Here is a 27,285-nt window from a genome sequence, read left to right on the forward strand (position 1 = left end):
TACCCGTTTAATTCAAATAAATCAATGTAAATTCGTCAAATGGGGATTTAATAGTTGTTTTTAAATTTAAAACAAAGTATCGAGCACTATAACCATGATAAAAATGAATGTGGCAGTTTTATAGGACTCGGCCCTATTCTGAGGCAATTTTCTTTCTTTCTGACTTGATGAATCTGAATTCTGAAAGATTTCTCTTGATTTTCCACATATTAATCTGACAGAATACGAGCATGTGGACATTTTCGGAATCAAGGTTTTGTCTTCTGTCTGTCACAATTCCACCAATAACGGTCATTATCGGTTAAAAGCCAGCTGTAAGTTTTGATAACGGCTTTAAACCGTTATTTAATCAACATTAATAACGTAACATTGATCATAAAAACAACTTATCACATCGATTTTCGTTATCAAACGATGCCGAATGAACGTAACCAGCATGCAGACATTCTCGCGATCAAGCTTTTGTCTGTCACAACTCCATCAATAATATATGAACTTACATACCACTTTGGATAGACAAATGAGTCCGTCTTAAACAAAATAGAGGTAAGTCAAAAGAAAGGTACATTTGAGAAAACAACGACTTTATTATGTAAATACAACAATCACTATTGTTTACTTTACTGAAACGCTTTGAATGATTGGTCAAGAAACCTTGATTATGGTTTGCTGGCACAAATTTCAAACTCTAACACAGAAACAACAAAAAGTGAGTTAGTACACTATTATTTAAGACGATCCAAATTTTAATTCCTAAGTTTCATTCAATTATTTAAAAAAAAAAAAAAAAAAAGAACTTATTTGGTCGCATTAGCTATAAATAATCCACACTTTATTTTCAATGGACATCAGTTTTATCAATAAGATATGGTAGAAGCCAATATCGTTTTTATACATAGGACATCATCGTTTCTTGAGCAAATGAAAAAATATTCAGACGGATCTTATTAAAATAACGCGACAAAGTTTTTGTTTTTAGCATACCGTTAAAAAATACGGTCAGCATTTAGAAAAATTGTTTTTATTAAATAAATTTGTAAATTTTTGAGATACTGTCTTTTTTCTAAGCAATTCAGAATAGGGCTTACGACCTTAAAAGGTCTAAACGCAGTGCTTAATAATTAAATAGGACTAAAGTAAAAATGGCCTAAAATATTTCGCGATGCCTACTTACCAAATAGAAATAACTATTAAAATTTGCAAAAGCTACTTTAAGAATTAAACATCCTTTTACATTAAAACAACGGTCTAATCGTCTCCTTGGGAATATAGTAAAGAAGATAATTTTCTACTTTCTTTTCTTTCAACAACAATTACTTAACGAGTTACAAAATATCTACTGTAACTTAGTTTTAGCTGAGACACAACTAAGAAGTGAAAAGAATTATTTTGTCTTTTTTAAGAAATCCTGATGAATTCATTTGCAAGAAAAAAGAACATTCGAACGTTAAACGATGCTGACAAAGTTAAATGAACTTGAACAACAAAACTTTTCATGAAAAACAAAAAAAGGTTGCTATCTTAAACAACATCAACTATAAATATCCAAACAACAACGATAAGGTAAATAAAGCGCACTAGGTCTATAAATGGAAATGTGGCAATAATAAAAATAATCGTAAAACAAGACAAATAAAAATCGAGGCTTAATACTGCAGCCACCACTTTGCACAGATACATTACAAAACAAATAGAATATGAACTCTGGAAAGCATTATTTACATAAAGTAACGAATAACAACATTATCAACAGCTTAACATTACACGCACAAAAAAGGTCACACAACCAACTGTAAATATATTTATAAACTAAATATATGTTAAAATGTTTTTGATTTTTATTAGTATAGTACAAAACAAAGATAAACACGGCGTAAAAAACAAAAACTTATGTAAAAAAAAAACATAAAATCTCAAACACACTTGCTTAATAACAGAAAACACATTTTTTTTTTTTTAAACAGAACAATACAGACACAAAAATGACGCTACCTTTAACAAAGACAAAAAACAAACCACTAAGTTATCGAAAAGTTATGATAAAAAGGTAGAAGAATAAGAAACAAGTTGATTTAACACCACAATAAGATTATTCACAGTGAATTTTAAGGAAGAAACTGTTATGAATAGCCACAACATTAAATATTCGTGTATGACACATGTTAATAAATTACATCTAAACATTAAAAATAACTCAAGAGAGTAGTTCTTGAATATTGTTAAAGAATATCTGAGACTAGGAATAAAAGATTAACAACTCAACAACGCAAACCAAACACGTAGAATAAAAAGAATGATAACCAACTTAAGACGCGCGCTGAACCTTCTCCACATCTTCAACAGACACAACATTAGCACCTTTTAACTCCGCAGTTTTAACAGGTACTTGTTGGAGTATATCTTTGCCAAACCATTTTGAGAGAAAATCATCGGATACACCTATAAAGAAGTAAAGACATTATTAAAAAAAAAAAAAAAAAAAAAAAAAAAAACCAAAGTGCATTTATTTTGAAATAACCATACCATTAGAAGTTGGAGTGTTTGAAAAGTGTGGAGAATTTTTATTTGATGAAGGGTTTGACAAAATATTTTGTTTATTAGTTCGAATGCCCATTTGTTCGGCCATTGCCTGAATATTTCTTGGATTAAACTGCATCATAGCTGCAGCTTGTGCTTGGCCTCTAACCAATGCAGCTTGTGCCATGAGAGCAGCTTGCATAATCTATGCAATAAAATTCTTATTTAGAAAATAAAGCAGAAATAAGCACCAAAATGTCTCATAAAACCTTTATCAACAAAGAATTCTCTGTGACAGCATAACACAGTAGAAAAAAATTTTTTCCCCCTTTTCCTAAAAACTATTCATTAGTCAATTAAAAAATTTTCATAGTAGATTTATTACATAAAAAATAATATTTTGTACAAAACATTACACACACACACACACACGCACACACACATGTGCAAAAGTTAAAGAATAAATATTATCAAAGATATAAGCATGCAGTTTTAAATTCAAATTTTACGATAAGGCTCGGAATTTATATGCTTAATTACTGTATCTATTGCAATTTTTTCCAAGCATACTTAATCTCAAATAAGAAAAACAATCTTGCTTATTTGATGGTTTTTCTTATGCTTCCATAAGTGTTCTACAGAGTTTACAGTAAGCAAACAAATGTTTTGCCTTAACTTTTTTTTTTTTCATTAACGAGGTTTTTGCTTAAATATTCCTGAGTTGTATTTGGTGTATATTTGGGGCCATTAATTGGTTAAAATATGGAATTATTTTTGAATTCTAGGCTGAGAATTTCAAGTTTGCCCTGAAAATGTCAACATGAACCTTCACATTTATTTATCATCAATTAGTGAGTTTAACAGGGCCTCATCATTGAGCACTTTAACATAAATGTTCTACCACCAAATTTCACTGTGCTTTTCATGCCTGTCAATTTATAATCTTCTCCCAACTTTTTACACTTTATTCTTCTATTAAATTCTCACTCTCTGATTCTAATTCTGACAGTCTGAGGATAATTTTCATGTCTACTTTTTGTCAAACTTTAAATGAATTTAAAATGAATTTTTCTTTACCAGAAGATATTTTGATTACATCAGTTGTCTTAGTTTTGTGTCCTCACCCAGAAGTTTTACTAGTGGCTCCTATTACATTTTTTTTCAGAATGATTCCTTCAGTATTAAAGGATTGGTGTCTCCTCAACTTCTTTGTAAGTTTTTCTGTTGTCGCACAGATTTACAACTAACTTTTTTTCTTCTTCTGAGCAGCACTTTTTTTAATAAACCATGTTGCTAAATATGCTTAAAGTAGGATTAACTTTTTTAAAAAATAATTTAGTTTATATATTATTTTTTTAGAAAAAATCTATATTTAATTTTTACCCCACTGTTTCACCTTCATAACAGGACAAGAACAGATTCTTTACTAATTTTAAACACTACTTTGTTAAAAACATCTTCATGTATTCTAACCTAAAAACTTGCTGAGAGATCCATACTTTTGGCATTTTTTTCTGTAATGAGGATGTATGAGATCTGTATAATTTGTAAATATTTATATAGTAAGGTGAAATAGCCTGATTGAAAATTGACTAAAACACCTCATTTAAAGTAGTTAATAATCACTTTATTGTTAACCAAAGTTCTACACATCTTGATACTGTAATAAAATAAAACTTAAAAATTTCTTTCTTTTCTTTTTCGGGAAAATATTAAACAGTAATAATTGCACTGCTGTCTTTATCATTATTAATGTTGGTCTTTTGCTGGTATGGCCGTATGTCTTTCCCTTTCCTGGGACAACTTGCATTTGGTATTTCTAGATGATGCTGAGTCCAAATGAAGACTTTTTCTTGAATGCCCAATAAAACCAATTAGAATTTTTAGGTTGACCACAGAGCAACATTTATTTTTGAAAAAACGGAAGACACAATTCAAACCCTTAGTTGAAGCAGATTCCCACAAAGTTGTGAAAAATCTATTTCTTTTAATGGAAGAAAAAGAGTAAGCCTTAAGTAATTGAACATTTTTGGTTTTGTTTTTCTGTAACTGGCTATTGCAAACAAGAAAGCTATGTTTTTGGTTATAAACTTCAAATTATGTTTTGCTTTTTTTGATAAAGTTTTTAAAAATTACTGCTGTTTAATTTAATTGAAGAATAAAAGTTGTTTATAGTAAATATTGTGTTATACTTTAAGGTTTTTAGTTAAGAAGTGATTCATTTTTTAAATCTCACACCCCTTTCCCCAGAAATTCAAGTAACTTTTAAAATTTTTTTAGTAACTCAACTAGTCAATTACTTTCTTTATTCTTAGTTGTTTAGTTTAACAAAGTTAGTAGGCTAATTCAATTTTTTTTTTGTTCTCTTTTTGTTTAACTTATTGGTTTTTGACTATAGTTGTAGTTATAAGTATTTGTATTTTGACTCATTCTTCATTTATAGGATGTCAACACATTATATTGAACTTACAAGGATATTGTTTGCTAATTGAGTGTGTTTTTTAAATTGTATTTATTTTTAAATTACATTGATTTTTGATTGGTATACAATATACTAGTTATTTATAATATCTTCTGTAAAATTTTAAACCAAATTCAAAAATGAGAAAAAAAAAAAAAATTATCAAATGAAAAATGAGAAATAATCACTCCCAAACTTTTGCACACTACTGTAAAACACCATCTGGTTACTTTTTATTACATAGTCTTAAAAGGAAAAAAAAAAAACTTACTTGAGGTTGCTGCTGCATCAAATGTGCTTGAGCAAACAGTCGCGCTCTTTCTAGCAATTGCTGCTGTACAAGTGCTTGTGCAGCCAGATTTACTCCAGCAACATTTTGTGGAGATCTTCCAAAAGTGGGAGGTAAACCAAGAGCTTGTTGTAAGGGCAGTTGTAAATTATTATGTAAACCTTGTTGTGTAGGAAACATTGATCTTGCTGATCTGCCATTATTGTTATTAAAATTATTATTGATTGGAAACTGTCCAGCAGTAATAGGTGGCTGAGGTTGAATATTTGTCTGCTGCTTTTGACGAAAAACTTGAATCTGTTCTTGCTGCTGCTGTTGATAACGCAAATCTCCAGTATGTCTATGCTGTGGAAAAGGTTCTGGATCAGGTAACAATGGACGAATACCTATAACACATTTTTCTAAATAATATTTACTTTTTTTCTAAAGTAAACATCAATATGCTGTCTTAACAGGTTTCCACTGAAAAATGAGACAAGATAGAGTATTTTTGTGCCTAAATGTTGCACAAAATTATCGACTTTTATATGTGTAAATTATATAACACGTAGATTCAAAAAATACCAACTTTAGTATGTGTAAATTATACAACAGATTCAAAGGTTTCCTTTTTTTAAGTGATAAAAATGTCAACTGAAAAGAAACAACTGAGAGAACATGTGCATAAATTTTATAAAGAAAAGTTTTTTCTGGAAAATCATTTGTGTAAAAAACTTTTTGCAGAAAAAAATACCAGAAGCACTATTTATTGTATTAAAAATTGCTATGAGACAGGATTAAGTGTAGACAACAAAAAAACTAAAGAAAATTCCCCAGGATGACAGAAATCAAAATCAAGGAGCTCAAACAGTATTTTGAAATTAATCAAAAAACAATGGTAAGAAAAGGAGTTAAATGCTACATGCTTACACTTATAAAATAGGTTGAAACTAAAACAGGAATTATGTACCAATATCATCAAACCCTACCAAAAAAACCTGAGCCACAGAGAAATGATGCTCAGCAAAAATGTGGACAGCTTTGTATAAATTTCCTAAATTTGCTATTTAATCAATAGAACCATATACATAAGACTGTCAAATATGAATGTTTCCTTTTCTTTGCCAACATCATTCAGATGACAGTTATACATTTTGCTTGACCTAGCACCATTATATTATGTAAAAGAACACCAACTAATTCAATGCTGAAACATCAATTTTATAACTAAGAAAAACAATTGGAAGTTAATTGGTAGTATCAAGTACTGTTTGAAGTAAGATTCAGTTAGAGACTGAACAGATATTCACAAATTCAAAAAAAGAAGGTTGGATAATTCATGTCAAAACAGTTTGCCTGAAAAAAGTACAAATTTTTATTACTTTCTATTCCAATTAAATAAATCTATTTTCTTTTTATGAAAAAGACAAAGATTTCAGGTATTTTTTTTAGGATTTCCACAAGTCTCATTTTTCAGTGAACACTTGCTATGATTAAATTCTATAGTGTATAATTATAGATCTCTTGCTATAGAACACTTGCTATGATTAAATTCTATAGTGTATAATTAAGAAATATAATCTTTATTTTAAACAAGATACTAAGGCAGTCTTTACAAAGGCTTAGCTTGAATGCATACTTAGTCAAATAGATATTGCTTGAATTAAAGTGGTTTGAGGTTACTTTGGTAATATATAAAGAGTGCTATGGCACAGATATTAACAAATGTTAAAGAAATCTTACAAGCAATTAAAAAGCATTAAAACGAAAAAAAATCATTATCAAACTAAATCAATATTAGAAACAATGACTGACCAACAGGGTAGTGCTTGTCTTGTTCTGTTTGTTTGATCTTCTGTTGATTTGCCTGCTGAACTATTTGCTGAAGTTTTTGCTGTTGATGTAGTTGAGCTTGCTGTATTTGTGCCATCCGTTGAGCATGGAGAAGTTGTTGTTGCTGAGATTGGGGTGCATGTGATGGTGTAGACTGCATTACAGGATGTCTAGATTGAGGTTTAAGGGAATTTGATAACTGAGGGCTAATATTATTGGGGAGAGATGAAGCTGCAGAGCGAACTGCACCATTCCCAGGAGCAAGACGAGGATCTGCAAAACCCCAAGAAGATTCATTATTGTAAGGAATAATAGGGCTTTCAGCAACTGAATCTTTGTTTGGACGCGAACCAATAACTCCAACTCTTGAGTTTTTATTTACATTAATGGGATCAAAAGCAGAAGGAGCATTTAATATAGAAGATTGATAAGCATCAGAAAGTTTTGAATTTACAATAGGAAATCTATGTACTGGCGGAGGATCATTATGCTCACGATGACCAGGTGTCCCAGGAGCACTAATACTGTGGGATGCAACACTAGGCAACTGCTGGGGTGTTGGTGGCAAACTATGAAATAAAACTGAAGATTCTTTTGGAAGTGCTTTGTATGATCGTTCAGGTGTTGAAAGGAGCCGATCCAACTCACTTTCAATTGGATCATTTTTTACAGAATTAATAATATCAGGATAATCAGTAGTAAGATTAGTCATTGAATGATCAGGATGAGTTATCATGGAATCATTTATTTCAAGCTAAAACAAAATAAACCTTTTCTCTTCACAAATAAATCTTGTTAAGTATTATGATCATTAGGGTTTTAAAAACTTCATGGAAAAATTCTTTAGTGATTTACCTTTGACAGGAGCCCCTAAAAAGTTACCAATTGGTAATGATAATAGCAATAATATTAAAATAGTAATAATAATAGTAATGTTAACAAAGCTTGATTGAATGACGTTAACTTGTTACAGTTGAGAAAAAATGGTTTTAAGAGTTATTTTGAACTTAAGTACCACATTTTGAGAAAAATTACTTTAAAAATCTGTAAAAAATAATTTATCTCTCTAAAAATCTGCAACAGACTTTATTTTAAAAAAAATTGCAAATCAAACTAATTTATCAGAATGATTTCAGAAAAAAATGTTTCTTTTCCAAGCATTTCAATGTATTCTTAACAGCAGTTAAATTATAATTAAAAAAAGGTTTAAAGATTTGTTAAAAGTAATGTTGTCTTATGAACAACAAATGTATTCTTGTAGATAAGCATCTTAAATACAACAAATATTCTCTTTTAATTAAGTATCTTAAGAACAACAAATATATTTTTGTGGATAAGTATCTAAAACTTTAATGTTAAGTTGATTACTCCCTAATATACTTGTCTACTTATCAGGAAGATGTACTAGTAGTAAAAACAGTATATATTTCTTATTGAGTGGGAAGAGCATTTCAACCACTGTTTCTCATAAATGGAACCTGGCAGATCTTTTGAGCATGAAAAGGTAGGTTTGGCATAGTTGTAATAACTTGTTATCTAAATATGTTTTCAGATTGTTTAGTAATAAAAGTTTTAAAAAGGCTCTAACAAATCCTATTGAAGAAATGTGGAGAAAAAGAAATTCATAATTCAAAATGAAACAAAATGCGTACTTCACAGATTTACAGCTATCAGAAATCTCTTATTTTATTCCCCAAATATTAAGAGCATAAAAAGTTGATATAACTGTGTGCCCTACAATAGTGTAAAACATTCAATTTTTGAATGATATTTCAAGTGAAAATGTTTAAAAAATAATAATAGTATAAAATTTTTTTAAGAGGATATATATTCCTTTTTCTCAAAATGCAATACCTTTCTGATTTGCCTAAATTATTAGGTGCCAACAAATTATATTTACCAAATTAAGAAAAGAAGTTTGGGGCTTGGTGAAAAATAAGCCTTTTTGTGAACTGTTTCACTTGAAGTTTTAACAGTTTAAATGACTTTCAACAATTTAATTTTTAAATAAAACTAATATTAAAACCTTCTTATTTTTTGACCACTACTTTGTTGTTTTTTAACTACTTGCAATAAAAGACATCAAAATAATATTAGCTCAAAAAAAGTATATTTCATCTAAATGGCCATCAAACTTTATTCGTTATCTATAAACAACATTTTTTGACTGTTGCAAATGTAGAACTATTTCACACACTTGAAGGGTGGACAGAGGAAAACTTGATTCAAATCTTTCATCCTCTTCCATTAAAGCTGACATTAATGTGATACAAAAAGATAAAATTTTTTATTGGACTTAGGCCTCATAAAATTACTCGAAAAAAAAAAAAAAAAAAAAAAAAAAGATAAACCACTATTATTAAAGAAAAAATCTAAAATGATCTTAAAACTTTATAGTTTAAAAATAAAAAAACTTCAAAAATAAAAAATTCCTTTATTTCAAAAGCTAAAAGTTTTCATTATTTTAACTTATATTATGTATTTTAATTAAGAACATTATGCTAATTTTTTTTTTTTAAAAGTTGTTGCTATTAACAACTGAAATTGATGTGGTCTTAAAATTTTGTTGGGGAGTGTAGAAGACCTACTTTTAACTTGGATTTTGTAAAATTTTAGCTTGTTTTATGACAGAAAAACAATTGAAAAGCAGAAATTTATAATGTAGTGATGTTTATGCATTTATTTGAGAAACAGGTTGTCTGTTAGCTGTCCATTTAAGCTGCTATTTTACCAGTTTTACTACTTTTTTGTATTTTGTAAATATTGGAAAAATTTCAATTTTCAAATTTTAAAAGGTTATCAATTGAATTTTTTTTCTTTTAAAAGAAAAAAAAATTAAAAAAAAAAGAATAAATTTATAACCTTTTTGTAGTCCTAGTCAAAAAACCTCAGCACTAATTTCTTGCTACCACCTTACTGATTATGTACAATTTTTATGCTCTCATTGTAAAAATAAATTTTTCTTGCACAAAAAAACTATTTTGAAACAAAATTACCGATTTTTCACTATGCAATTTCTTTAAAACTGAAGTTGGCATGAACTGAGTAGCATTCTTCTTTTGCTGTGAACTTGAATTTAAATCAACAAATACAGAGTTGTTCAATTCAAAAGAATCTTGCATTGAACATGTCTTCCCAGTAAGAAGTGATTGGTTTGGTTTTAGGTGATCCATAGAATGAAGAAAGGCTAGGAGAGTTTATTTAGAATATTAAAAAAACAAGACAACTTTATTCTTGACAATGCTATTATAAAATTATACTAAAAACTAACTCAAATTAAGTGTTGAATCAATTATATTTAAATAAATGATGGTTAACATACAGACTTAAGCTGTTAAACAAAGCTTTATTATAAACAATAAGTTTGGCTTGTTTAAGCTCCTAACTACTCATAAGCAAATAAAAGGCTTCTATCAAGATGAACCCTTTCACAGAATACTTCTAAAAATTACTTATTTTTAGATACTAAATATAAAGTAACAGTACTTATAACTCACTCAAGGGAAAGAACCAAATACAATTTTATCATATTTGACACCATATAGCATATGACTGTACTTTAGCAAAACTATCAAGGGAATTTTTAAATACAAAATTTAACAAAAAATAGTAAATTTTTAAAAAAATTCATTTATAATTACTATAATAGTTATTATTGTATGAATTATGATTTTAACTCTGACTGATTTAATCAGACATAGTTAAAGGAGACTTTGAAAAGTGAAAACAAAACACAAGTTAACACCTAAATTTGGGAGCACAAAGTAATTCATTTCATATTAAGCATGTATATTAACTATATTATCAGCTGATGTTAAACATGGAGTGTGAAACAACAAAATTATTAAAATAGTTAACATCCTATGTTTAAACAAATAATTGTAACATTAGTATTCAGTGTAAGTCTAAAGGAATTAGATTGTAATAAGATAATAGTTACCAAGTTCTGTATCAATTGTTGGATTGCTGGCAAGAATATTTGCAACAGTGGAGACTGCCTGGACAATTTGAACAGGTGAAGGTGAACGACTAAGAGCACGCTTTAATTTCTCAAATGTTGGAGACGTCGCTTTAGGTGGTTTTGGAAGCAAATGATCAGGAAGACCAGTTATCTATGTTAAATGAAATTGCTTACAAAATAAAATGATATTGTAAATACATAAACATGACAAGATTACTTGGTATTGAACATATCTCCTTTTTTAAATGCCAATTAAATTGTATTTTCAATGAAATAAAAGCGAAAAATCTTAACAATTAGCATATTAAGCAAAATACAAAATCAAAACATAGAGAACCTTTTTTTACATTTCTTGGTAAATAAAATTTAAAGGCAATAAATAAGATTGGATGAATTGAACTTGTCATTTTTTAAAACTTCATTAACTGATTGAATAGTTATAAACATTTGAGTCAAGTACTTTCATGTAAAGACAAAATAATCAAAATCATTCCATCTTAATATTTATCACTTCCATAACAGAGCTCTATATAGTTAGTTAAAGTATTTTATAGTCCATGATAATAATGCTATAATTGTAAAGGTTTAAATTTTATTGGAAATTGGTTTGAAGAATATTATTTCAATGCTCTTTCCTTATCAGGAAGATTTAGGTCTAGTTGAGCCAATTGAGCTAAAAATTTATGAAGGTATCTGGTATAAGTGAATAGTACTCCAACCTTTTACACTTGCTATAAGTAAATATTACTCCGACCTCTTAACTGCTTATTTAGTTATACAAACTTTTCTTTGCAAAAGTATTTCCATATTTTATTATATAAATTTCAAAAAAGCAGAAAATCTTTAAAAATCATGCTTGTTTGAAATATAAGATTCAAGATGAAACACTTGTAATTTCATCTTTGCTGCATTATAACATGCCTACATGCAGTTTAGGGGAGAGGTGGGTAGCCCTGGACACTTAAGAATAATAGATATATTACCCATATCAGGCTGTTTCAGGAAGCGCGTGCGATCGCACGCCCAATTTGTCCACACACAAAATAATTTTAGACAAAATGACCGCGGCTGTTTGACAGTCTTAACATAAATATAATTCACGGCAAAAAGCTTAACTTATCTACAAAGAAAACTGTACTAAAAAAAGGAAACAAAATAAGTTAGTGAAATAGTTATATATTTTTTTTAATTAAATTTTTAACTTTGCTATTTTATTTAAATATTCTATTACAAATACAGTACAGATTTTGTTTCCTTTTTTTAGTTACTTTTTTTCGTTATTTTTGTTAAACTTTATTTTGCCGCTAACTATTAAAACAGTCATAATATAATAATAATAACGCGGTCGTTTTGTCTAAAACAAATACTATGTGCGTAGACAAACAAGGCGTGCGATCTCACGTGCTTCCTGAAACAGCCTGCATATGCAAACAGAAAAGTGAAAAAAACATTTTAATGAAAGTAGAAACATTTACTTATTGAATTAAAAACAAATAAACAATGATAGGGTATTTAATAAAAGCACAAAACTTTACTAATGTCTATTAAATTTTTAATTATCTAACTTAGACAAATGGATTTAGATTCTAAGTTCATTTGTAATTGTAATCTATGAATTATAGAACACAGTTACTTAGTACTTAGTATTTGCTTTGTGTTAGTAGTGGATTTATTTATGTATCTGCGATATCAAAAAGTTGCAATTTTTGTTGAATTTCTCTTGTGGCTTTTTAGTACAATTTTTTTGTTTTACAGTGAATGATAAAATAAAACAAAAAAAAAAAACAAAAAACATTGTGTTATGGAGAGTTAAAAATTGAAACAAACTAGACATTCTTCTACAACTAATTTAACTAAATATCTTGGAGTAGGAAAAGATTGGCTGGAAACTGAAGTTCCTGCACTGAGAGATGTATTAAGGAAAGGTCTACTTATTCAAGTAAACTTGCTTCTTTCTGATGATCTTGATAAGTGAGTTTTTGACATGATATTGATAAGTGCAATTTCATTAAAAATTTTAAATTCTGGATGACATTTTAGAGCCTATATCAACCAACGCTTTACTAAGCTACAAGTTAGTTTCTTGTCTTGAATCAGGTATCTTAAATCCTTCAATTGTCAACAAAAAATGTGGAAATCTTTGCCATAGCAGGTGGCTCACAACTGATCAGACAATCCTTTGGCTTTACCTTAGTGAACATGGCTTGGAAGGTGATATTTTAAGTCCAAAAGTTCTTTCTCAGTTTGTGGCTTAAGTATACTTTCACATGTGGTTTAAAATCAAGGTGAGACACTCTATTGTCGATGGGCCCCATCATCTAGTCAAACTTCTTTATTTGTTAAGAGGTGAAACAATCAAAGGTAAGGATGCGATTACAAAGTCTATTCAAAATGGATTATTTCATACTCATTCTGAGTCTCTTCTTATTTCTCTTCTTGCAAATGAAAATAAAACTTTTGCAGTTAACATGATTTTGATAGTTTGAGAAGATTCAGAGCAAAGTGATGCAAGTGTAAGAAACCAAAAAAAAATCTACACTCAACTTTGATGGTGTGACTCTCCATGAACTAATTGACTGGAACAATGAACAAATCTTGGGAGCCGAATTTCTCATGCAATATGACAAAAAAAGTAATAGATTCTCCTATAGAAGTATCATACTATCCTCTCCACATTCAGTCATGTAAAAGAGTTGTAAAGCAAGCGACTGAAGCAGCAGCTGCTGTTTATGGTTTTCAGAGACACAATAGTTTTACCAGAGCAAGAATAGAGCACAGAGATATTGTTCAAATATCTTTTTTCTTTTTAAACATTTTATGTAATTATCATATATTCAGACAAATCTGTGTGCGCTCACAAAACATATTGTTTATCATATAACAACTTCAGGCAGTTCATCTGCAGATTTTAAATTTCATAACACTTTTTTAGTGTTCAAAAGTTATGATCATGAGAAATTTGCAACCCTCATTTTAGAAAGGGCGGAAGTGTACATGGTCATAACTTTTGAACACCAATAGATTATTAGATGAAACCTGTTGATAAACAGTTATTGAGTAAAAGATAATAAAACTATATATTTTATTAGCTCATCGTCCTCACGCATGAGGACAAATGAGCTGACACGCATGAGCAAACTTTTTAGATGTTTTTGTTTCCAGACTTTAATTGGTGTTATTTTTTGAAAAGCATTTTCATTTAACATAAGCATGAACATACTAAAGTTTGGAGTTGCAAATGGCTGAAGATGTTATATGAAACATAAAAAAAGTATGTGGTTGTCCATGGACAAATCTAATTCAAAACTTTAAGTTATACCTAATTTGCTTGGTTTTTTTTGTACTGTAAAAAGAATTTTTTTCAAATAGTCAGTAACATATATATATTTAAAAAAATTATTGTCTGGTAAAATGTTTCAACCACTGTTTTCATTTTAACGGTATTTACTTAAATATTACAATTTTCATGCTCATTTTTACTCAAAAAAAAAAAAAAAAAAAAGTTTTATTTCAATGTTGCTTAGAAATATCTACCACATGATAAAATCACTCACAAAGTTATTTTTCAAAATTTAAAATTTTTTTAATAGTATGACATACCCTAATCAACAACTTTCAAAATTGAAAGATAGCCCCAGACACAATATTTATACATAATTTCAATTCTGTTTTTTACCAATGGGCACAAATTTCATTCATAATTTAAATTACATGCCTTACAGACATCCCAGTGATTATAAACTGTGGTACAAATAATTTTAACACAACTTTTGTGCCTAATCCCTCAGGATTATGGGAATATTTTCAGATTTAGGGTTGCAGGACTATAAAAGTCATGAATATGCAAAACATTAAGTTTAATCTTTAGCAAAATTAGCTTTTTGACAGTTTTTGACCTTATTTTTTTTTCTTTCAAAAAATCCTCACTCACTTTTCTTCTATGCAAAGTTGGCATAATATTTGGGGATACATTCATTTTCAAACCGCTATCATTTAGAATTATATATATTAGCCATTTACTAATTGGAAACAAATTTAAAACAGTAAGCTTGAAATTTTTTTCACTCACAACTGATTACTTTGGTGCATTGGGACAGATATTTTGCATATGCCACATATAAACGAATGTTTTTGTGGTATTTATAATTAAATAACTTCATTAGTTTCAGCTATACGTTAAGTGTCCGGGGTTACCTGCTGTCCAGGGCTTACTGCCTCTTCCCTATATTATATTGTCATTTTTCAGCATAGTAATTGAATTCATTTTGCTATTTCCTCAATGTGAACTTCTTTGATGTTTCCTTAATGTGAACTACTTATGGTGGTTGGGGATCAAAATAACCTGGTGGTAATGGCTACTTACATAAAATTTAAAAAAAAAACTACAAGGAATCTTAGCTACAAACCTGAATGAATTCCATGTACATTTGTTTACATGGTTTTTTTTCAGATTTGTGGTTGATATCCATTAAATGTTAAAATCTATCCAAGACATTAATTGTAAAATAAGCTTAAAAATTCACTATTTGAATTGTCATCTCATTTTTAAAAAACTATTTGCAGAAATGCAGAAATGATACAGAGTACCACAATATAACACATAGTACCTCAATAATATAATAAAAATATAATATGTAATACCACAGGTGCTGGCTTTTCAGGCAACTGTCCAGAAGCTTTCATTGATTGAACAAATAATTCAAAAGCACTCTGATTATTAGCACTTTCTACTTCAAATTTTTCATTTTGTTCCAATTCTAGCACATTTAATCGCCCTCTGATTTCCTTCTAATAAAAATAATTCTTTTATTTTTTAAGTGAAATAAAAAACATTCATGTAAAATCTTATGAAACTCTTTAAATTATAACTCAAAAATTATAAAAATTGGAGAAATTAAAAGATTAATCTTTTTGATTGCTTTATACAATTTTATGGGAAATATAAAAATTTATTGAAATAAATGAAAAAAAGATTTTTTTGAATCTTAAAATGCACCTTTTGTGGCTCCATTGCAGAATGCTTTTGTTTCTGAATGATGTTCAATATATTAGATGATTGTGGTTGAGTATTAGCCATAGATGAGTTTACAGCAGGTTGAATTGGTGTAAAGTAAGGAACAACTGGACTTTGAGAACGACCTTGCAATATGAAAAAAAATCTAATCCGCTTATTGTGCAGTTTAATGTAAGTTTTATAAAAAATATTGTAGTTAAAAGAAATAAAACATAACATTCTGAGTCACAAAATAAATTTTTTTCCCAATTAAACAGACCTGAAAAAATTTCATCAGGTAAAAGACTTGCACTAGGAGGACGGGACCCATTGTTTTTGCTTGAACAACTATTGCGAGAACTACTTCGAGATTGATTCTGAAACCATTGAGTAAAGCGACTTTTGACACCATCACCGTTTACCATATCTTCATGAAACTAAAAAAAAAAAAATAAATAAATACCAGTAAGAAATATAAAGAATAACCCTTTTATTTAAAGTCAAACTTCAGAAGAGATACCCCAGAGAAGAACAAATAAAATCTATCTTTAAAAAGTTTTATTTAACAATTAAAGTAACTTACTAAATGAGGTGGGTAGTAATTAACTTCATTAAAAAACTCGTTTATATCAAACATTTTATCAGAAGGAGTTGCTGACTTTTTTTCACATTCTTTTTTTACAACATCTACTGCATTTGATTCAGCAATTTTAACTTCATTTTCCTTGATAGGACTTTCAGATTTCTTTAAATTCTTTTTTTTGGCATATGCTAATAAAAAGTGATAAAAGTGACAGAATTTATTGGGATTTTAGGAAGAAAGAAAATATAAACAAAATTACAGATATATACCTTTCTTTTCTTCCTCAATATCTTTGAAGCCACCTAATTCTATAGTTTGTAATTGACCAATTGGTGCATCACTCATCCATTCAGGATAACTTTCCTCAACTAAAAAAAGGAACACTTTTCCAGTTAACTTAAAAAAAAAAAATTAATATCAGTCAATTTTTTCAAACCAAAAATATTGTAAACTATACAGTTTTATTGTAAACAATAAACAATATGAATGAAACTATTTTAATTAGCAGACTTATTACATAAAGGAAAATGAGATCTAGATGTCAAGAGAGCAAAATTAATTTAATATTTTAAAAATTTTAAACTAATTCATTTTAATTAAATTTGTTTGTTGAACAATTCATTTTAAGATTAATAAAAAAAAAAAAAAAAAAAAAAGGATTTTTGTAATGTGTTGACAAACCACCACATTTTGCAGATTAAAGTTGATAAACTATTTTTTCAAAAATCTTAAAAACTTATGCTCATTTATATTAATCTTGAATTATTTCTAATGGACAGCATGGTAAACAATCAAAATTTAAAACAGCTATATGCAAAGCCTATCACTTGTATGCAAATGAAATAACTTTATATCTACAAAAAAAAACATTTCTAATTTAGATTTACTTATAAATGAAAAAAAAAAATTTTTAACAAATGCAACATAAAATTGCATGAAATCTGGAGTATAGTCTAAAAAAGATTGATCATGTAAAATAGGGATCAATTCCAAACAGGAAAAATCAAATCAATAAAAATTTGTAACAAAATTTAAAAAACATGAAAATAAATTACCATGATCACTTGAACGATACTTCCCACCTTTCAAACCAGATTTCTATGGAAGAAAACAGTAAGTGGACCTATCAAAGTTTTAACATTTATATATTATTTTCATTTTCATAATAGTATAATAGACCTATGATCAAGTATTAACCAACTATATTTTTGATTTTAGGCATATAGTTTTTGAACCTTTTTACAAATATAATGAAAACACAAATGTAAACAAAACAAAAAAAAATCTTACATAATTCTCTTTATCATTTTTAAAATTAATGCCACGCTCTCTTGTTCGATCATCTTTTCCTTCTTTTCTTTCTTTCTTTATAACTTCATTTCGATCTCTAGCAGTTCTTTCATAACTTTGTTGATTTTTATCCCTTTGGTTATCTTTATACTTTTCATCAGGACGACTCTCCTTATTATGACTTTCATCATGCTTTGTACAATCTCCAGGTTGATTTCTTTTGTCAGGTTTTTCATCAATTTGTTCTCTATATTTGCTTTCTAAAGATTTACGCTGGGCTGTAGCTCTTCCTGTCAAACGTGACTTTTTTTCAAATATAGCTCGAGTTCCAGGTTTCTCTGAACGCTCAGTAGAGGAACGAACTTGACAACCTTGATGGAAACTCTTCCTGCGAGGAGCTAGTTCTATCTGATCATCTGCACTGAAATTTTTAAAAAGATTTTTCAGCTTTTTTGCCTGTATTTTATAAATTTTATAAAAATGAGTATTTTAAAGAAGAAATACATACACATCAATTTTTTTCCCTTCAGAAGCAATTTTACCCTCAATAGCTGGGGATCCTGATCTAGATGTACTTGATTTATGCCATGCTTCAGGATCCCAAATTCCCTCTCTGAATATGGATATATTTAAAATATAAACAGTGATTAAACAGTATAGATAAACAAACTTAGATTCAATTATATCATAAATGCTGAAGATCATAACCTAATACATAGAGTTTGAATCACTATAAACAAGAGTTTCATAAAAAAAAAGAAAAGTAATTTAAGAGCAAGAAGTTAGAGATTTTAATTGACTTTAGTTTCATGATTATCATTAAACTTAAAAAACTAACTTTAATAAAAACACAAAAGGAAAGCTTTTCATATTAATTTAAAAGATTTCAATGAGTTGGGAAAAATTTGATGTGGATCATTGCCAGAGGTTATATTTATACTGAAAGACTAAAACTTTTAAAAGCATGGCAGCTTTTGTTGCAAATTAATACAACTACTAGAGTCTAAACAAACTATTTGAAGATAAAATTTTACTGTACAATTACTAGCCATAAAACTAGCCCTTTATTGAACTTTCAGAATAAACAGTGTAAATTTAAAAACTGCTCCACTAAAAACCATCTAAATAATTTAGTGTTGTTACGAATTTGAAATTATTCAACTGTCAACTAAATTGATTAATGTACTTTTCAAAGTCGACCAAAATTGACTAATACATTTTTAAAACTAAGCCGACTAAAAATTGATTTAGTCAAAATATTTGAATAAATTTTTTTATTCAAATATTTCGACTAAAAAATTGTCAAGCAACATTAAAGTATATAATTATAATATTTGAATATTGTAATATTCAAATGTTATAATCATATACTTTAATGTTACTTGACAATTTATTTTTTAGATGCTATGAAATAGAACTTTAGGAGAGTAAACAAAAAAACTAGGTGGTATGTAATACTGTTATAATAACACATGCTGTTGTTTTATCAAGAGCATTTTCTTTGTTCAATTTTAATTCATCTAATCTATTAGATGAATTAAAATTGAATAAACAAAATAAAATGGAAATTACTATGACAAAGTAAAGAAGAAAAAAATTACAATTAGGGATTTTATATCATTTTTCACAACAATTAAAGCAAAAAATTAACAAAAAATCTAATAAAAAACAGTGGTGTAAATAGTTGGGGGCAGATGGGGCAGCTTAACTTTTTTTTGGTGTTGTAAATTTATAAAACTTTTTTGCATCCTTAACTGAGTACCATAGCACATTACTTAACATTTTGTCTTAAAAAGCATCAACTGGCTACTATAATGAGATAAAGGAAACATTAATGAGTGTTGCAACATACAGTAAGCTAAGATTTAAAGTTATGTGATACAGCAAATTAGGTTCAATGTTCAGATATTTTGGTTGAATTAAAAAAACCGCTATAAATGATATTTTATGTATGGCTCAATATTTATAAAATTTATAAACAATTTATTTTTACAAGATAAACTACTTATAAAGATATCTCTTTACTAATTGGTAAGCATCATACCAATATTAAAGATAGATAAAGTTAGATCAAGTGAAGAAAATTGAAATAAGGATGTTAGGATGATTATCCAACTAAATCAACTTTTAGTCAATTAGTAGGAGGACCCATAGTTGATTAAATCGACTATTTAACTTTTCAAAGTTGACTAATTTCGACTATTCGAGTTTTAGTCAATTTAATCGAAGTTGATAATAACACTAAAATAATGACATAGGCATTCAGAATATGATCAATCAATATTTTATGCATAGATAGTGATTTATAAATTCTGCAGAAATTCTAGCAAAAGATTGTTCCAAACTCAGGTACTTTTTTCATCATGCTCTGGTACAGTTTTGATATAAACTTGTACAAAAATTGCAAACAAAAATCCATAAGCTATGTAATAAAAATGATTGAGTTTTTTACATAGACTGATATGTTTTTAAAGTTGAAATCAACTTTTGAATCACTCTTAAGAATCTGTTTTAGGAACTTCTGCAATAATAAAAAAATATCCGGAGACATTGAAATCTAAACTTTTGGCGCTTGACTGGTTTTGCACACACACATGCACCCCTTTTTTTTTGCAAGTTCTGAACACATTTGAATATTCTATTTTCCCGTTAAAAACGACGCTGCTTTTAACTCCATTTTGAAACTTTTTAATGATAGTTTTAAAACCATTAATTCAAACTGCTGAAATTATTTACCTGATTTTTACAAGCGTTAAGAAATACAAAGAACAAAAAAATGACTTTAATTAAAACATTAACCAAAAAATACTAAATATATTTATTACAATATATAAAGAAATATAAACCAATAAATAATGAGATGTGTTCATCAAATAGTTTTACGAACACCTATTTTACTGGGTAGTTAATTGCAATTTGATCCCAAAAGTGAAAAAATGCATGCTCTTTAAACCTCTGCATCCACATGGATTTGTTGAGATAGTCAGGAATCATGTCTTTATGTGTTCCAAACATTGCTTTAAACTTTGCTTTGCTGCAACACAACATTGCCTCAACTCGATTAGTTGTCACATTTGTTTCCGGATCTACAAAGTGAAGCAAGTGGTTCACCAAACCATGCTGAAAGCCTTGTGCTCCAAGAGTGCTATAAGCACCCCACATATCACTCCAAATTTCTGTGCCTGGCCTTATCCATTGATGTATAATCGGCAAAAGAGTTGCACCACATTGAGCTACAGGGATTAAAAAACCTTCTTTTATTGTTGACTTGTAACCACCAAATATCAATTGGCCTTCCACAATTCTGCCATGTTGTATTTGTGACGAGCAAAAAGAGATTCGTCAATCTCTACAACACAGCCAGGGCCGCCTAATTGTACAGGATTAATCAAAAAATAATCTACTGCAACATTTCTGCAAAACTGGTTCCAATCGTTAATAGTTTCCCTGCATCCAATATCCAATCCTTTTTTAATATCTTCTTGCGACAGTCCCTGACTTTTGCCTGTACTACAAGCCAATATGTATGTTATTCCAATGATCTTCCACAAATCCAGTTTTGATTTCTCAAAAACGCTGCCTTTGCAAATGTTTATAGCCTTTTTACACTTTTTGACAGTACATATCCAGGTTATTCCATCTACACTGCGTGTGTACAGCTGTTCGCTACACTGCAAGTTGCAAATGGGACAAATCATTACGGTAGCAAGCAAACTAAATTCTCTCAGCCACTTTATGCATTCTTTGCGATTATTCATAAACCTCACACCAATTTGAGTTAACAAGATTTTATTGAATTCATCTACGGTTGGTTTTCTAGCCATTTTGAAATTTCTCTTTACAAAAAAAATTGGTGACATGAATTTGTTAAGTGACTTATTATAAGACATCAAAACCATTCGAAAAAATTCCAAATAGTTTTATACCTGTCACCTGTTGTTTACTAGTATTAGGCAGTGGTGCTGCAAAACATGGACAAACCTCGTAGATGGAGTGTAAAAACTACTTAAAAACTGATTTTGTTTTGTTGATAACACTGCATCCATTTTTTTGTTCTTTGTCTTTCTTACTGCTTGTAAAAACCAGGTAAGTAGTTTCAGTGGTTTGAATTAATAGTTTTAAAACTATCATTAAAAAGTTTCAAAATGGAGTTAAAAGCAGCGTCGTTTTTAATGGAAAAATGGAATATGCAAATGTGAATTAGAGTACTTTTTCTTTGTCAAAAATAAAAATGAATACCATTTGTTTCTGTTTCAGACAAAGATCTTCCAGAATCTACACAGAGAAAGAGAGATAAAAAAAAAAAAAAAAAAAAAAAGGGGGGGGTACAAAACCAGACAAGCACCAAACTTCTTTGTTAAACACTTTATTTCTTCATTTTTTCAGGGTATTTTTAAAACTTAAATTTAAAGTTTTTTTAAAGGAAAAATTTTTATTTGGTATTTATTTGAAGTTCCCAAATTATAGTTGTTTAATAACTGTTCTACAAAAATATTGCTTTATTGCACCTTTAAAAATTTAGCTTGTCTTCACTCATTTGCAAGCAAAAATTTCTCCACTTGCACTAATAACTGTGTTTGTTGCTAAAAATAATCCATTGTGCAAAAAAAAAAAAAAAAAAAAAAAAAATTATACACCAGTAATACAATATATAGAAGTTAAGTAAATGTTTAGATTACTTTATGGAAGCAGTTGTATAATTTATAGCAAATTAGTTCTCAGGTAATTTATAACAAAATATTTCTTATTAGAGCTTGTTTTCGGTTACATTTTGTACTTCACTAATAAAATTTCTGAATTATGAGTGGCTTACTTGAAAAATTTACAAAAATTTAAATTTATTTAATCTGGATATGCTGGACTCACTAACTTGATACTTTGAAGAGCAGGAATGCAGATTTTCAGTATCAAACTCATTACATGCAACCTTCAGGAAACCTCCATCTCCAGCTATATTTACAAATGCTTTATAAGGATTTAGTTTCCTTTTATTTATAATTTGCATTATAAAATCACCTGTATTTTTAACAAAAACTAATTTGCAATCTATTTTTGACCCTGCATTTCCTCTAAACTCAACTAGATCTGCAGTATAGAAGGATTCAATATGATTGGAGCTCTTCAAATTTCTTAAATATACTTTTGGCAATGCATTTTGGTTCAAATGAACTCTTTAGACTGGAAACCAAGACCTGAGTTCCTGCTTTGGAATGTTCAGTCTGTAGAGTAAGCAGCATCTGAAAAGGTATCATATTTGCAGATTTGGTTTTTTCTGATTTTAAATCTGAAACTCCTTAATCTAAACTAGGTTAACAACTATTGATAAACTGAATGTTGCCACTTGTATTAATTTTTTTTCTCTCTCACCATTTAAGAGCCTGTTTATATGGAAAGCGGGCTGGCTCGTTTGCAGAGCCAGCCTGCTTTCCTTATAAACAGGCCCTTAGTCTTATAATATTTGAAACCATATTCTGCATGTAAAACACTAATACAAAAGACTAAGTCAGTAGAGTTTACAACTCCCTGACTTTTACAGCAACCATAAGGTATTCCAGCACCAATCAAATCTTATAGAAAATGTATCATTTTAATTTGTTCACCTTGTTTTGTCCAAAGAAAAATGTAGTTATTTGCGGAAAATGTGATATAAAATTCTTATTATGATTCAAATGTTTTAAATTTTGCATGCATGCATACATATGTACATACATACATAAAAAGTGATAAAATATTTTGGAGCACTTGCACATAATTTTTCTTTTCTCACATTAAAAATACTTAACTAAGTATACTACACATCTTATTGTTAATATTAATAATTTAATTAACAATGGACTAGTTAACTTCTTTTTTTTTAATGCACAGTGTTTAAAAAGCCAGTGAACATACTCAAGTCAAAAAACCAATAATGCTGAAGCCCTATAGATATTTTTTCAATAGCTTTTTTGCATTATAAAACAACAGCATATTAGATAATAAGTAAGAAATAGTATATTTATAAATACTATGATAATGAGTAAGAAATAGTCTATTTATAAATACTATGCAGCTCTCTATTAAAGCAAGCTCTGAAATTTTAAACTGGCACCCTGGAATAAGAAACAAATTTCACCCTTAAACAAGAAAATTTGATGCAACAATTTTAAATAAATTTGTATATTACAGTAAAGATAAAATTATTTCTGACTCTATGTCAGAAATAATTTTACCTTAACTATAATATACATGGCTATAACCTGCACTGAATTTCTCTAAATATACCTTGTAAAAAAATCTTCATCTAAGCAGCATGGCTTGGGGATTGATTTAGGAGAAGAACGAAGTTGTAACATTTGTTCCTATTAAAATAGACAAAGTTTAAATATTAACCAAACTTGTGAACAAGTAATTGTTACAGCTTTGTATTTAAGAGATTTCCTACATAATACAAAAATAAAAATGAATGAGTGAAAGACAAAGGAGAACATACTTACCTTGCTATAAATATACTTAATATTTGATTCTGACACTGGAGGCTTTTCATCCAAAATGCCAACTTAAGAAAACAGTAGATAAATTAAATCCTACTGAGCTTTATCCAATATATTTAATATTCTTTAAATATTGTTATATTCTCAATATTGATATAAAAATAAAAAAACAAAAAACAAAAAAACAAAAAGAAAGAATTCATTCAGAAAAAAAGTATCAGCGTTTGGGTCTGCAGTTTTTAACAAATAATAATGAATAACTAACTTCAATATCAGTCTTTAAAGATAATTTGAATTTTCTGAAGTTTTTTTAAATAGAATTCTTTATGGATTTAAAACAGCAAAGTTTTTGGTGAGACAGAATTATTGGTTGATAGTACAGAAATAAAAGACTGATGTAGAAGACATTAAAAAATAAGGAAAAAAACTTTTTAACAGAAAAAATGCACATGCAAACCACAAATCCAACATTAACATTTTACAAAGTGTATTTTGATTTTAATATTTGATATTATTATTTTAGCGACTTTGAATAATTTTAAATACTACATGTCTTAGAAAAGGTAAAATGATCTTGGTACAAGGTTACTGCTATATTACATTATTAAGAATTCTCTGAGAAAAGATCATTGTTTACTTGAATAAAACCAGAAACATTTAACATCAATTAATGGAGGTATATATACAATGCTATAAGTTTAACAACCTGTAATTAATTTAACTGAGCCAATAAATCTTAAAGGACTTAAGAAGTTTTCAATTAATTGATGAAACTTCTACTTTTCATTAGTGATTAATGTCTTATGAAATTTTTGTCTTTTTATTTATAAACTAACATGGGTTTTTTTTACTAAAATTATTGTCTATTTAGTTTCAATCTTAAAAACACAAAATTCCACAAAAACCTTAAAAAACAAAGTGAGAAGTTTTATTTAAATATAAAACTGTAAGTTGTGTTATTAGATAATTATGTTTTAATTACATTTTTCATGTTTGTAACTGACCTTTTTGCAAAAACTTAAACAATTTTTGAAATACTTTCAAATTTTTTATTAAATTTTTTAATTCAACCTAAACACAAAAAGATGATCTTGCTTGTTTATGATGTTAAATTCTTATTTTCTTTTTAGTAGCATTATCCAATAGTTACAATAGTAATTTCATTATTATTTTTGCTAGTAAAGTAGTAGGCCATTTGAGGGGAAAAATAAGATTTTGAAATTATTCAATTAATTGATCAAAATTTAACAAAACTATAACAAATTAGTTAAACTATCTTTGTTCATAAGATTAAATTAATTTGCATATTAATTATTCTTTAGTTGTTACAAAGCAAAATGAAGTGATTGTCTTTCCTTTAATAACAATAACAATAACAACAACAACAATAAAAACAACAACAACAAAAACAACAATGACAATAATAATAAAAGCACGGAATAAAAAAGGACCAATAGGTATAAAATAAAGAGTTTACCAAAATTAAAGCTTTTTACAAACAAGAAGCATGACTTGTAGAATTATAACCAATAACTCTTAGACTCAAACATTTCAGTATCTTCAGCAGACATATAGTGGTTTCGAAAATGATTTAATAAGTATAAACTCTTTAAATAAGAATACTTGCAATAAAAAAACTGTCTTATTAAGTTGTTTTACAACTTATCAGTTCAGAAAAAACAACTACACTTCTATAACAATTTAAATAAAGGAAAACACAAACATTTCACAAAATTGGATTAGCACAATTAAATGCTTTTGGAAGTAACTCAGCATTATATGATAAAGGAGTAACTTTGCATAGATCATTTTTAAATGAAGATAATATGTGAATGCTTCTCACATTCAATTAAATAATAGTTATAGTTTCATTTCTGAAACTATGACTATTACTTAATTTTGCAATAAATTTAAGTTAAAAAAAGATATATATTTAAAATTAATTAAAATCTTACGAAGACAGATATTTTCATTTTACTTCAGCCAAGATTTAATATTGCTAATATGCATAATGCATTTGTATAGTTATGTGTAGAGAAATGGTATATTAAATAGGCCTAAATAATAAGTTCTTAATTGAGGTTTTAAAAAAATTTTTACTTAAATTTCCACAAACAAATATTTTCTTTAGGATTCCTTAATACAACTTTTTTAAATACTACTTTAAATGACCAAACTTCATTGCATTGCAATCTTGTTGGTACAATAGTCAAACTGAACAGGGGTCTGCTAATAGAATCACAGAAAACTTTAAAGCTAAAGCAGAACATCTATAATTATCATTAATATAAATTCTTTACTAAAAATTTTAAGATAAGTAGTACCTTTATACGATGCATTTCCATTGTTAGTGCTGCTCATCATTAAGTCGGCTTTCAAATTATCAGGTGCAAGAGATTCACCTGAGCTCATTTTAATAACACAGAAATGACACGACAAATAGTAAAAACATATAAAAGATACAGCTTGTTAAAAAAAAAAAAAAAAGAAACTGTATTGAATGATCTATCTGGCAAAACTTTCCAAGGTTTTCTCTTTCAAAGTCTTTCTAATGATCATCCAAAATAGTTTTCCGTTACTCAGAGGAATCGCGGGTAAATATTTCTTTTTTTTTTAAAGGTAAAGCGCCTGGAACCTAATAATAATACACGGCATGGCATTTTTAAATTAAAACTTCTTATTGGCCATGCTGACTTCGTAATTCTTCGTGGCCATTCTTTGACTTAAAACGATTAAAAGTTTATAACGAATTGCAAGCTAAATATTTAGCTTCAACCAAGTGTTAAGAAAATGCATTACAAGTTAAGTTTACCATAACTTGGTTACTATTTATTGTTTGTAAGAGCCGTTAAAGTTGTGGAAAACAATGTATTGAGCTTTTGATTTTTAAGCCGAAAAAACTTCACATT

General features: G+C 28.2%; 1 protein-coding gene across 1 annotated transcript; it reads right to left on the reverse strand.

Annotated features, from left to right (window-relative positions):
• Window positions 1–1,281: 1,281 nt before the first annotated feature.
• Window positions 1,282–27,012, reverse strand: LOC145183869 (uncharacterized). Its single transcript, XM_090094062.1, has 17 exons — window positions 26,701–27,012; window positions 24,380–24,441; window positions 24,168–24,244; window positions 18,415–18,519; window positions 17,907–18,327; window positions 17,672–17,714; window positions 16,886–16,984; window positions 16,617–16,804; window positions 16,314–16,470; window positions 16,037–16,179; window positions 15,682–15,828; window positions 11,020–11,191; window positions 10,076–10,266; window positions 7,062–7,833; window positions 5,250–5,653; window positions 2,524–2,722; window positions 1,282–2,439 (listed from the first exon to the last, which is right to left on the reverse strand). The coding sequence occupies exons 1-17, from the start codon at window positions 26,786–26,788 to the stop codon at window positions 2,306–2,308; spliced, it is 3,402 nt and encodes a 1,133-aa protein (XP_089950188.1). The 5' UTR covers window positions 26,789–27,012; the 3' UTR covers window positions 1,282–2,305.
• Window positions 27,013–27,285: the final 273 nt, after the last annotated feature.

This window comes from Hydra viridissima, unplaced genomic scaffold (genome assembly GCF_058129835.1).
Source record: "Hydra viridissima isolate aposymbiotic clone 2 unplaced genomic scaffold, HvirCarnegie_v1 scaffold_7, whole genome shotgun sequence".
NCBI classification, from domain to species: domain Eukaryota; kingdom Metazoa; phylum Cnidaria; class Hydrozoa; order Anthoathecata; family Hydridae; genus Hydra; species Hydra viridissima.

Excerpts from the sequence above, each read along its gene's own strand:
- LOC145183869 (XM_090094062.1), bottom strand. The coding sequence starts at position 26,788 with ATGAGCTCAGGTGAATCTCTTGCACCTGATAATTTGAAAGCCGACTTA. Across the intron at positions 24,442-26,700 it reads TGGAAATGCATCGTATAAAG|TTGGCATTTTGGATGAAAAG; the intron begins GTACTACTTATC and ends TGTTTTCTTAAG. Across the intron at positions 7,834-10,075 it reads AATTGCATAGTGAAAAATCG|CTTGAAATAAATGATTCCAT; the intron begins GTAATTTTGTTT and ends ATTTTGTTTTAG.